Here is a 12,990-nt window from a genome sequence, read left to right as displayed (position 1 = left end):
TTGCTGTTTTCTGCGATTGTGGTTTTTACTCCTGTGAATTAATAGATCACTTCTGCCTGCCAGCACCTGGTGGGGATAGTGGAGAATAACTGATTACCTCGTCTTGGGCTGATCACCTGAGGATCACTTTTTCATTCACCATTTGGGGTTGCTGACACAGTCCCTGATTTTCCAGCGGTGAGTCTTTACTCATGATGCCGCTAACTGCCCTTCCCAGGACCCGCTCCCTGAGCCCCGCCGCTCTGTCCCGCAGCCTGTCCCGTCTCCGGGAGTACCGCACCCGCTCACGGATCATGCTGTCTCTCGGGGTCTCGCAGATGGTTCTCGGCTGTCTCATCGTGGCTGTGAGTTTCGCAGCTCTGGCTCTCACAACGTCTGCCAGGGTCAGGCACTCATGCCCGTTCTGGGCAGGCTTCTCGGTAAGTCACCAGCCCCTCCTCCGCAAACTATTAATGCCCTGGGGTTTAAATATATGTGTTGGTTATTTGAAGACTACAGGGCTACATTTCATCCTGATCCAGACGTTCATTCTGGTGGATAAATTGTAATGTTGCTTAATGCTCTTGTGATATCTGGTGGCTATCCCTTCCAGAAAGCAACAAGTTGCCCTTTAATGATGTTTAACTAATCCTGTCTCTCCCTAACAGCGAAACCAAGAGCCAGGGTAAGGGTGCCAACTACTGAATGTATCTAGAATGCCACAAACTAACTGGTGGATCTCTCCACATCATACAGCATAGATTATCTAGATGTTCCTCACTCCACAGGAGCCCTTAAATCACCAAAGATCTGGTTGTCCTTCCCCAGGCACAGCTGGACACTCATCTGGTGGACCTGCATCATTGTGTGTCCTAAGGATAGGAGACAGTAGTAGACTTCCAGTTAGGTGACAGATGCCTACTTTGTGCATTGAATGATCTTGTAATCCGTTGCCCAAAGAGTTTTTGTGGATTGCATTGTTTATTTTGGAAATGCTTTATTGAGTTTGATTTCCCCATGACATTTTAAGAGAGGTTGCCATTTAGTGCAATGCATAGTCTATATCTATTCTAATGGTTCCTTACAATTGTTCATATGCTGCTTGTAGCCCATTCTATCATCTATGCCACTCATTACCTGGATTTCTAAATTGTGTTCCAGAAGGTCAGGTAGGGGTACCTCCACTTAGAAAGCACATACAATGAGCACATAAAGGGCCAGGCAATGTGTAAATGCTATCTTGTAATAATAGGTAGTGGTGTTTTGTTTTTTCCCTCCCCATTTTATTCCTATTTTATCATAACGAGATACCCTTATAGATCTTATAGGAAAGTTATTTTATGCAATTTATTTTAGAGTCTAGCTGCAAGGGCCCTGCAGCTGACCCTATTTTTTGTATTTATTTTTTGTATTTGTTTTAATAAATGTATCTATGTTTCTAAACCACTACACACAGTTTTACTGATTGGATACTTTTAAACATTCTATATCATCACACACACAACACCAGCTGTATTCTAACATACCATTCAGGGACCTTATTAGAGAACAGTAATAGTTTTTTTACTCTCATTAAACAACATTAATAAATGCTGCACCACATATGTAGCAATGTATATAGGGGATTAGTACAATGCACTCCATAATTTTAATTATGCAGGGTTTCAGCACAGTCTCTATGTTTTTAGGCTAACTCCAAAAATAATTTAGGCTGACATTTACATAAACAATGGGCTTTACATGCCTTCTATGCTAAACCTGTTCTATTTCTGCAAAGCTGTCTCCTCTGTATCTTATATGGGAGCCCCACAAATCAGCGGGGACCCTACACAGCTGTGCCACATATACTGATGGGCATACTATTCTACAATCCTGTAAATAGTGGAACTCACTTATTTATTTTCTGCAGTTTTGATTTGAATAGGATGCTAATTAGTATTTTATATAGTTTCTTCATATTCCGCATTGCTGTATAATGGTATTAAACTGGAATAAAGAGGTGAGATGTACTTATTTTCCTGTTATTTTCATGCTTATGAGCCACATATGTGCATTATTTTACTGGATTTTACTATCTCTGCCTCCACAGCATGGTGAGGATGTCTAATGCAATGGGCATATGATTGGCATTACTGTAAAAAGGTGGGTGGGAAACACCAAATGTTCTACCCATTGTACAGCGCTACGGAATATGATGGCGCTATATAAAACAATACTAATATTAATTACATCTGGCCTAGAAATAGTCATAAAGTCCAGTTTATTTCACTGTGCTTCTGCAAATATCTCTTTTATATTCTGGAAAAGGAGGCAAAAAACCCCCCTTTAAGAATTTAAGAATCTCTTACATGCAGAAATGGGTTACTGCGCTTGAGAACAGGTGAGTTTATTTAATTGGCTGAGACAGTGACAGATCTATGCTTAGCTTTTGCTTAATGGCATCAAAATGACCAACAGAGGGCTCTCCTATAGGGTCTGAAAGCTGAAATTCATGTTTTATATGTGGATGTTCAACAATGCTTTCTGCATCTGAAGATACATCCTTATGCTGTGGAAATACCTGCCGCATGTTTCAGTGAATAAACTTGGCGTTCATTATAATTGTCAATTAAAATGAACAGCATTTCAAATGTGTTCTCCAAGACTAAACATCCTAATTAACATGGGCACATAATTAAAGAAGAAAGCACGCCGAAGAGGTAAAATACTTGAATAAATAGCACGGCGGCATCAGAAATGTTTCATTCTGGTACATACTATTTAAGTACTCAGTGGGATAGGTTTAAAAAGGCAAAGTATGATGAAAGACTCTATGTTCTGCATTTAGCACCAACTCTTCTGCTGGTATTGGAGACACCTTACAAGCTCTGGCACATTCATTTCTTGCTTTACATCTTCCTGATTTCACTTCCAGTACTACTTAATTTATGGAGAAAAGAGAATGAGCCGTGATTCTGTATTTTCCCTGAGGGGACCCACAGAGCAGCCGGCAAATCTGCTGCAGATGCTTCAAGGACAAGGGCATTTTTTCTTCCAGAAAAAAACCCAGTGATCTGAACCTTTCTCCCGACATGTTGGAGAAATATGAATGGCCCAAGTGTCCTTTGTGCTATGTTTGCAGACAGAATAATTTGGATATATTTTTTTCCCAATGGCACATTGAGCTTTCCAACTATGCAGCTTCAGAATCTAGATATGGTGCGTTGGAGTCATTGTTAAGGGAAAGCAATCTTGAAGTTACCTGTAACATAGATAGGTATCACTGGACCAGGCATCTTTGTAAGGATGAATCCAAGTATTTGTTTGGGTTAATGAAAGCATTAAAGCCAGTAATATGAGGTTTCTTAACCTATTGCTTAGAAAGGGAATACATTTCATGTAAGGGTTTGTTAGTATAACGTTGCTTCTCCCACCTCTGGCAGAAGCTTCTCAGCCTTTTTTCTAAGGTTAGGTGTAGTACTTCTGAGAGGGCTAAAAACCTATGTCCTTAAGGCTGAGAATGCAGAAAGCCCAAGTTGCTTTAGAGTCCACAGAGAAGCTGCAGTCTGTGTGTGTGCATCACTGGGGTGCATTGGCTAGAGATACACCATACACTTTTTTATTGACAGTGCTGGTAAGCGCACCAATAACGACCCTTTCCTGTGCTTAATGTTTCATCATCGGCCCATGTAGCTTTTTGTTATCTGACTCTTTGACCTCATGCACGTTTTCACAGTGCACTTGTGCCTATTGATTTTTTAAAATTAAAATAGTTTATTTCAGTCTCATTTTTTGATTCACTGAAAATGCCACAATGGAGCTGGTTCTTCCAAAGTTTTGGCTTTTGGGGGGGGGGGGTCCAATGGTTTCCCTCTTCAGTGGAGGAAGAACAATATTAGGTCATCTTACATGACATTTCGCTGGGGATGAAAGGAAGGGGTTGAATATCCCTTGAGGCAGTACAGTCCCGGAAGATGATAAATTAAAGATCTGGTGGTCCACTGTGTCTTCTATGGGAACTTTTGACTCATCATCTACTTTTTCACTTTTTCACTGTTGTAAAATGCAGACTTTCTATAGCAAAGCCACTGAAAATGACATAGCTCTTCTATATGCTGATATTTAACCATTACTATCCCTTTAAGAGGTCTATGAGCAGTTACCCGTAGTTTAACTGAAATCCCTAGCTAAACTTTAATTTATTACCCCCACAATCACCCTCCTAAATACAGAGCATGAGTACAGCTGCTATACAGAGTATATTGCCTATTTATTAAAAAAAGACCGATATAATACTTAATGTGATTACTGGTTGTCTTTAATACATAATCGTCATGTTATGTATCCTGCCACACGGTAGAGCAGATGTGGCAAGTTGACACATGACACACATGCTGTACCCGAAATGGCAAATAAGCCAAAATTACAATGTATCCTCAACTGCTTCAAAGGGTTAACAAACCCCAATGTACCTACGGTGTGGTGAACTTGTAGTGACGTTTAAATCACACAATTACCTAACATAATGGCTAAACAAATCACTTGATTACAAATGGTTTTAACCCTTTGGGGTTTTTTTTAAATTCTTGTTATGGCAAGAAGATGGCATAGAAAAAAAGGTGAATGAATTTGCTAAGACCTGCAATGGCACTTTTCCCTGGTGTAATTCTGTTCAAACTCCGTGCAAACCTACTGTCGCTGCATTTTGTCATTTGGCTGGAAAGTTGTAGCTATCTGTGTTTTGGAAATAAGTGCTGCCAGAAGCAAGCTGGCAACTTTCTGCCTGCGGTGCAGGCCATGCTTAATGGTCCAGGAAAATAGCAGCTCTTAAAACGCTCTGTTCATAATTCTGATCCATGCACTGAGCCTGCACTAGTCAACTAGATACAGGCATGGCATCTATATGTATAATGCATTATAACATCACATTATACACAATAATATAAAGTATATAATGTGTGTGTATAAATATGTATATGGGGATGGCAATCCATGACCATAATCTGAAATTAACCATAAAGCCTATCTGTCCTCATAAGTACGTACACAAAAATTGCCTTTGTGAATTAAGAAAGGTAGCAAGGACCAAAACAGAAGCTTAAGGCTAGGTTTCCACTTGGGTTTTTGTCCTGCGTTATTTTCTTGATGAAAAACGCCAAGAAAACTGCCACTGCATTTTCCTGCGTTTTGGCGTTTTTTCTGGAGTTTTTTCTGGCGTTTTAGCCTTTCTGTGGAAATTGCTTTTTTTGACCTTAGGCAGTTTTCCCAGCCTTTACAAGTTAGAAGTTTCACCCAGCTAAAAGGGATTAGGATAAATGGCAAGTATCTGCCCCCTCCTGATTTCATTTCCTTGGTAGAGTTCTACTTAAACGCCCCGGCGGACCCTTTTGTCTCTTTTCTGTGGTTTGTAAGGCATGCTTTATTCCGAATGTCTGCTCCTCTAGGAAGATTGGCCCCAAATGATGGTGCACATTGTTTGCTGTTGCTTTTGGCACGCAGGATCCAGTCGGGTATGTTTGTTTGTAATGGCATGTTTGTTTGTAAGGGTGTAAAATTCAATATGAACTTTGTTTTGTGTGAAACTGTTTGTTTCCAGCCTATTTCTCGTAGGACACACAGATACTGGGTCCATCCTCTGCATTGTAACTGTGGAAAAAAACGCCATAAAAAACGCCATAAAAAACGCCAAGGCAAAACCCACATGGCTTTTTCATGGCGTTTTTTCTCTCCCATAGACTTCTATTGGAGAAAAACGCCAAGATTTCCTTGCAAAAAATGCCAGAGTGTCAACATGCTGCGATTTTGAAAAACTGCCACAGAGCCCAAAAAAGCAGAAAAACGTCAAAGAGGACTGAAAAAACGCCAAACAAAAAAACGCCAAGTGGATATGGCATTCTGCGATTTCCTATTGAAGAACAGCTAACATCTGGCGGCAGCGTTTTTGCACTAATAAAACGCCGTGTGGCTGAATTGGCATTATTATGGGCGTTTTTGCAAAAAAAAAAAACCAAGTGGAAACCTAGCCTCAGGAGGATTTTGCTGTGAGGTATGCAGTTTAATAGAAAAATGCAAAAACAATTTGCTTTCATTTCTTCATGCAAGACCATTGCTACAATTATATTCCTACCATTACTCGTGTCTGCATGGTCATGTATATATTATTATATAATATAATATATAATTATAATAATATTTAAATAATTATAATATTATTATTATAGCATAAACACAGACATGGAATCAAAGTTTTTCCTGCTAGAGTTTGCATGCATTTTTGGAAATGGGTGAAGTTATCAGATATTGAGTAGCGAATAGCGATTCAGCACATTAACGGTCCTTAACCATTTTAGCTTTTTACAATACCCATGTGGCTCTTGAGACACTTGGTGAAGTGATTCTCTAACAATGCATATGTTGCACCTCTAGGTGTTTCAAACTGTCTAACAACTTAACTGTTTAAGATCTCAAAAATGGGACATGCTTTTGTTATGAATATTTATTCATGGATAGGCTATGGTTACATATTTACCATTATAAGAGAAGTAAATGCCACTACCACACTAGATAACCACAGCACAGGATTTTTTTAAAGATAGGTTTTATACTGGCCTGGGATGTTTGGAACTAGGGTATTGGTACATGGGGTTTACTTGGTACTGAAGCATATTCTAAGTCTTACCAAACTAATGATTGACAAAACTCAACACCAAAATCTTCATGCCTAAAACACCAGTATATAAATAATCAAGCACAGCCAATGTATACATTCGAATCGTTTTGGAGAATAAGGTGAATAATACACCGCCCAGTTTGTATTCATGCTATAGTGCTTCACAATGGAAAACAGTCATGCGGTACAGGCCCTTCACTGTACTGAAAACAGAACGATCAGATATGATTGATTAACAACATAATCAAGGCACACTGTGTGATGTTCTACTTTAGGTCTCTCCGGGTGTATCGTTTTATTGGTGAAATCAGAAAAGAACGTCTTCAGATGACTGGCAAGTGTGTAAAGATTTTTAACAGTGACATTACTGTGTGTGACCTTGTCCAATGCGTCATAACCTGCATCAGTTAGTTGCCAATGGCTTTTCTAAACATGATGAATGAAATACAAGTGGACATGAATCTTGCTTTGTCCCGTGCAATCAGCACCTTTTGTACTATATCGCTGTCAAGGAACCACAAAATATGTGCTTATTGCAATACCATTTATGTGATCCTTTAGGATTCTTCTGCTTAGCTTACAAGCAAGTTCCCCTTTTGTACAATTACACATGTATTACATAGGTAGCATGTAAGCGTAGAGCATTTCATTAGTAAAGGGATTTATATACAGGTAGGTGCCTACTAGACGGAGGGTTGGTATAAATGTGTTTTTAATACCAAAAAACAATCTGTGGCAAGGTTTAGATTAAAAATATATATCCATAAATTATCCATCATCATACTTATTACCCCAACAGTATTTGCTCTACCAGTAGAACAACATCAGTGATTAATCTATGTGTGGTCCTATAAGGAGCTCCTGAAATATGTTCTAGACCGCCAGCATGGATAGCCGTAAAGCGTTCTTTCTCCAGTGGACTGGTATACATTTCTACACAAAAAAATCTGACATGTACAAATCACTGTTCTATCTTGTGAAACTGTGACTTTTTGAAATTTCTTACTGGCATGAAATAGTACTATTTAAACCTGACAAACCTGTAAAGAAATTGGTAAAACATTTTACAAAGACTGATAAATGCATAGCAACCCTGAATAGAACTTGTCATCTGCCACATTTGTAAAAAACCCTTGAGCTTTAGGTTGCTCTCATGTGCACATGCCTTGTATATGTATGAAAATATTGGGGGACCTGGGAAATGGGGCTCAGAGGACTTGGTGTATCCCCCCCCCCGTATATATATTTTTCTTCTTCTGTGTCTTCCTTTCTTAGATCTTTTTTAAGGGTTGTTTAGTAAAGGACATCTCCTTTAGTATGGCTTCACTTGCTCTTCTATAATATTTTACTATATGTTTCTTTGTCTCTTATAGTGTTGTTCTGATCTCTGACATCTGATATCTGTTGTGTGATAGAGGAAATCATCTGTCTAGACCCCTACTGTTTGCCTGAGATTAAACTCAGCAGCCCTTGAAGGGGTGATGACATTCTTGCTTTTGTCATATGCAAACGAACGTTCTGTGTAACACAACATTTCCATCTAAAGGGAAATTAGCCAATTAAACGCAATAAACATAGTTAGATAGTGATTCTCTAATATCAAAGTGTTTAATGTCCTGGATAGACTATTTGAAAATCTGAGCCACGGATAATTAGCTCCATTGTCCGTTAACTGTGTTTCAAGTTGTTTTATTAAGAGTTTATTAAGAGTTTATTTAAATTGGCTACTTATATGTGTGAAGGTAGTGAGTACAGTCTATAGAGACTCAGACAACACCAAAAATGCCAACCCATCCTTAGATAACGGAGACACACAAATTCTATAGGCCACATCGTTTATTAATTCACCAATAATAAAATTGTGTTCACTGTAACATAAAACATATTAATATATAATAACCCTGAATAACTCGTCCTTTAACAATGACATAAATGAAGTATTCGGGTGCATCCCCCCCCCCTCATCCACCAACCAATCGGCCTCCAATGCTGGCCTTACCTCCAATTAGTGCCAACCACTAGCCGGCTTTTAGCTCAGTGGGCACGGGCATTATCCAGTACCATTACCAGATGCTAGGGGAGGGATAGCCCCATCAACTCCTGAACCACCCTGATTGGCAAGGACACCCCCGCCAGCTGTGACAATAAAAATAGCATTAGCATACAAAACAAACCAAATAATAGGAGGGAGTGTGGGATGGCAGCTGTTACCAAGCCATTTATTTGGGAAGGGTGAGGGGAGGTGACCCCTCTATATGTCCTACTAGACTGGACTCCTCCCCTCCTCACTATCACACCACTAGCCACCTCCCGCAATTCTCTATACTTCCCCCACACCCACACATGGCCCTTGTCTGCCTAGCTGCACCCTACGCCCAAGGGTCCAAGAAATCAGACACCAAACAAAAGATTATAATGACCCCTGTATTTTTTTTAGCAGAACCTCAAACATATCATAATTTACTGTCTTGTATTTATTTTTTTTATTCACTGATATATTGAATAATATATTGAATTAGTATGTGCATTTGTCTTTGCTAATCAGGAGTGGTCAGCCAACTAAGAGCTATTGACTTCCATGCCAGATGGCAGGTGGCTAGCAAAGACATACCTATAAATTCTCCATGTTTGACCCAGAGAAGCAATGGGTTCCTTAAAAGAGCTCCAGGTAGCCTACACTGGGAAGCTCCCAGGAAAGGACATATGTTTATATGGGGTTTTATTTCTCCTATAACAAGACCACTGTACATGTATCCTCCAACCACTCAAATGTCATAATTAAGCTTATATGTTCAATTATTACATTGCACAATTTAAATACTGTGGGGGGTGGTTTCCCTCACACTTTTTGATGAGTTAGATGTTAGACAATTTGTTTTTATGAAAACACTATACAGTAATTCTGTAAAAGTGCCTACAATACATCTTGGTGTAAACCTGATTACACAAATGTAAAGACTATATACAAATGCCAATGTATTCAATTCAGGCCAACCTAGAAAAATTACTGGTATATCTCTATCCCATCTAACATTAGTAGCATTGCGAGCAACAGTTGATTTAAGCTTACAAAGGTTCTGTGTTGTGTTTTTTTTATTTAACTTTTTTACTCATACTTGTCATGATTATATGACATAGGAGCTATTAAGACGAGTTATTTGTATCTACCATTCATTTACCCCAGTATCTCAAGATATAATTTTGATGGATTCAGGTTAGGATCTGCGGTGGATCTTACTGGATCTGCTGAAATTTCAGAACTTGGTGTGGTAGTATTGTTTAGTGAAAATATGATACACTGCAGATTGGGTATAAAAGATGATTCTGTATACAATACTCTTGATGAGCCCTGACCAGATTTCTGTAAATTGGCAAAACCACCTCCCTCGTTCTGCTACTATACAACCAAGCACCCTGGTGCTTTATTGCGATGATTTCCTCATCACAAAGAATTACTCCTAAGTTCCTCTCTTTCATTGTAACTGGTGCCCACACTGCTATATTCTGACTTGGAATTTGTACCTCCCAAGTGTATTATTTTACATTTATCAACATTAAACTGCAGCTGTGATACTCTTGACCATTCATCTAATTTATTGAAATTATTTGCCATTTGACTTGTTACACTCTATAGCCAGAGACATTAGTAGTAAAAAGAGATGATTCTGCTACTTTACAGATCTCTGGTCAGACCTTACCTTGGCTATACTACAACGTATAAATGAAACCTTCCACGTACATATGCTGTTTAACTCCTCTCTTATCATGTCTTGTCTTGCTGCTTGAGGCATACAATTTGATCATATAGCTAAACTCTCTAAGATCAATGGTTAGACTGACAACCCTTTGACTATGATTGTTAAACCATCAATCTCACTTTATTAGCTAGAGGCTTGTTAACTATCTTTGCGCCCAATTACTGGATGTGCTGCCATAATCATTCTAAGGGACAGCTAAGGATATCCCCTGCACCACAGATTACCTTAATGAAACATATTTTTATCTTTTCAGTTCAGTGTTCACCAAACAGTATACCTACAATGCCTTGGGTTTGTATCAGCCAGTTTTACAATCTTATAGTACTCAGATTGACTAGTCTTCGCTTAAAGTCATATTGAACATATTGTCTAACTCACAAGCTTTGTCAGGGCCGCTATCTGAAAGTTTGGGACCCTTTACAGAACAAATGGTCTGGGCTTCCCCAGATTTTCTCTTTTACTCATCTGGGCAAAAAATGGCACAGGCAAACTGTTTGGGGACAAAGATGGCACAGACAAGCTGTTTGAGGGGCAATGACAAGCTGTTGTGGGGACAAAAGTGGCACAGACAAGGTGTTCAGGGGGCACTTACAAGCTGATTGTGGCCAAAGATGGCATCGGCAACCTGTTTGGAGGCATAGGTGGTACAGCCAAGCTGTTTGGGGACAACGATGGCAAAGACAAGCTGTTTGGGGCTGCTTTGAACTAGAGTTACCATAAAGCACAGTAGAGAAATTTCTCACATTATACTGGCTGAGAATCATAGGAAGAGTAGTCAGCAGTAGATGAAATGACATGTTTGCTCTGGACTACAGTTCCTATGCTCAGCCAACCAAATCTATCCAGTGATGCTGTCTGAACATCATGGGATTCATCATAGTACACAGCATCATCAATAGTGGTATTTAGAATATATGAAAAGAGCTTACATTTACCTTGGGGGCTAATGGGTGTTTCCTTGGTGGCTCCAGTCATTGCAGCTGTGTTGGGAGCTAATGGTCTCTGCAATCTCTGCTCCATAACATGTGTAGTTCTGGGTGCTCAGGATATGACTTTATGTGCCTGTGTTTTCATTAGCAGAGCGTGATGCACAACCCGAGTCTGTATTGAATGAGTCACAGATTTGATTGGGAGGCAGCCACACAAGCTGCCAGGCAAAGCCAACACTAAGTTTTAATGAAAAAAACAAGAAAACAGAGGGGGACCTTCTCTCCTCGTGTGAGTCCCCCAGGACAGCTGGGGCCCTTACAACCATACTAGATATACCCCCATGTTATGTGTAGCCATGGTTATGTTTTGTAGTATGTTCCTTTTATCAATGGAAGTGTATCCAGGATTGCATAACATATTCCAGTGTTATCAAAGTGTATTAACGTGTTAAAGACCTCTAATCATTCACCTCTAAACCAACTCAAAATAGTTGTTAACCCAAAACAAACAAAAATCCTGAATGCTACTATCCTACTATTCTACTAAGTTTTCATAGGTGCGCTGATCACATAATGGAGAGTGACTCTTCAAAGCTCAAAGTCCTGTGTAATTACTGGTGCATTTCCAACTCATTTATAGATGCTTGTGTGGGTAATGACTGGATGTTTTCTATGCAGTTTATCAAACTGCAGTGGCAGGTCTGATAATGCTTCTCCGTTTGGTCAGTTGCCTCTAGCAATTCATCACCGTGTCATATTACAGGCAATCAAAAAATATCAGACACCTTCAAGCTCACATGTATTTTTGTGGTTCTGTCCTTATTAAAATACCATGCCATATTGTGGTAGCAGTTGCCTTGTATTCATATAAACACAATAGTTCCAGTTCAAGTCCAGATAAAGGTTTGCGATTGTATTGGGTGAGTATTAAAAATGCTGCATTGAAAAGTCTAACGGTCAGCTGCTACTAAACACCTTCATCTGTACATACACAAACAACCTAAATATTGTTGAATGTGTTCCCCTACCCACAGATTCTTGTTTTGCCAACTAATGCTCTGCTGAGTCTTGGGCTCTTCATGTCACTTCTACTTTAGATGTTAAGGAAAACAATTGATTTAAGAAGGTAAATGTTACATTCATTTATGGAAAACACTCTTTTGCAATGTTGCTATGGATTTCTTAGCAATTGTGTCCAATATTTTAGATTTCTCTTTAATGTCTTTTATGTGCCTTTGCATAATGACTCCACCTAAATGTTCATTGTTGACCTAAGGTAACATCTTTAGCTACTGTCTTTTAATCTCTAGGCACAAATTTTACCTTGGAGTAATGGTGGTGTAGGTTTCTTCACAATTATTGTATATGTATGCTGGATTTGTTAACAGGAATGTTACAAAAAAAAACATTTACATCAAGTGTTTTCTGCTCTATTGACTATGTTCGTCTTGACCTTTTTAAAAAAAAAATGTTGGTCATTGTTATATGGTTTCCATGTTTTTTCTTATCTCACTGCTTCAGGGTGCCCTAGTCGAGACCCTGCATGAGATCTTCCTTCTTTCTTTCCCAGGTTAAAGGGCATTTTATACTGGTCAGATTAAATGTATCAAGTTACAACAGAAAGGTCCCAGAGGGACTGTCAATCTTTTAAAGTAGACTTTCCTCCAGTTTATCC

General features: G+C 39.1%; 1 protein-coding gene across 1 annotated transcript in view; it reads left to right on the top strand.

Annotated features, from left to right (window-relative positions):
- The first annotated feature begins 227 nt into the window (after window positions 1–227).
- The window catches only part of LOC149297761 (protein ENTREP2-like), a 337,214-nt gene continuing 324,451 nt past the window's right edge, over window positions 228–12,990 (top strand). The window contains exon 1 of the mRNA XM_089488325.1: window positions 228–419. Coding sequence (XP_089344451.1) covers window positions 294–419 — 126 coding nt within the window. The 5' untranslated portion in view covers window positions 228–293. The remainder of the gene's footprint in view (window positions 420–12,990) is intronic.

The sequence above is a fragment of the Sceloporus occidentalis genome, unplaced genomic scaffold (assembly GCF_023333645.1).
Source record: "Sceloporus occidentalis isolate IW3139 unplaced genomic scaffold, rSceOcc1.0.p SCAF_37, whole genome shotgun sequence".
NCBI lineage: Eukaryota > Metazoa > Chordata > Lepidosauria > Squamata > Phrynosomatidae > Sceloporus > Sceloporus occidentalis.
The sequence above is the reverse complement of the archived record's forward strand: the minus strand, read 5'-3'. Positions and strand labels throughout refer to the sequence as shown.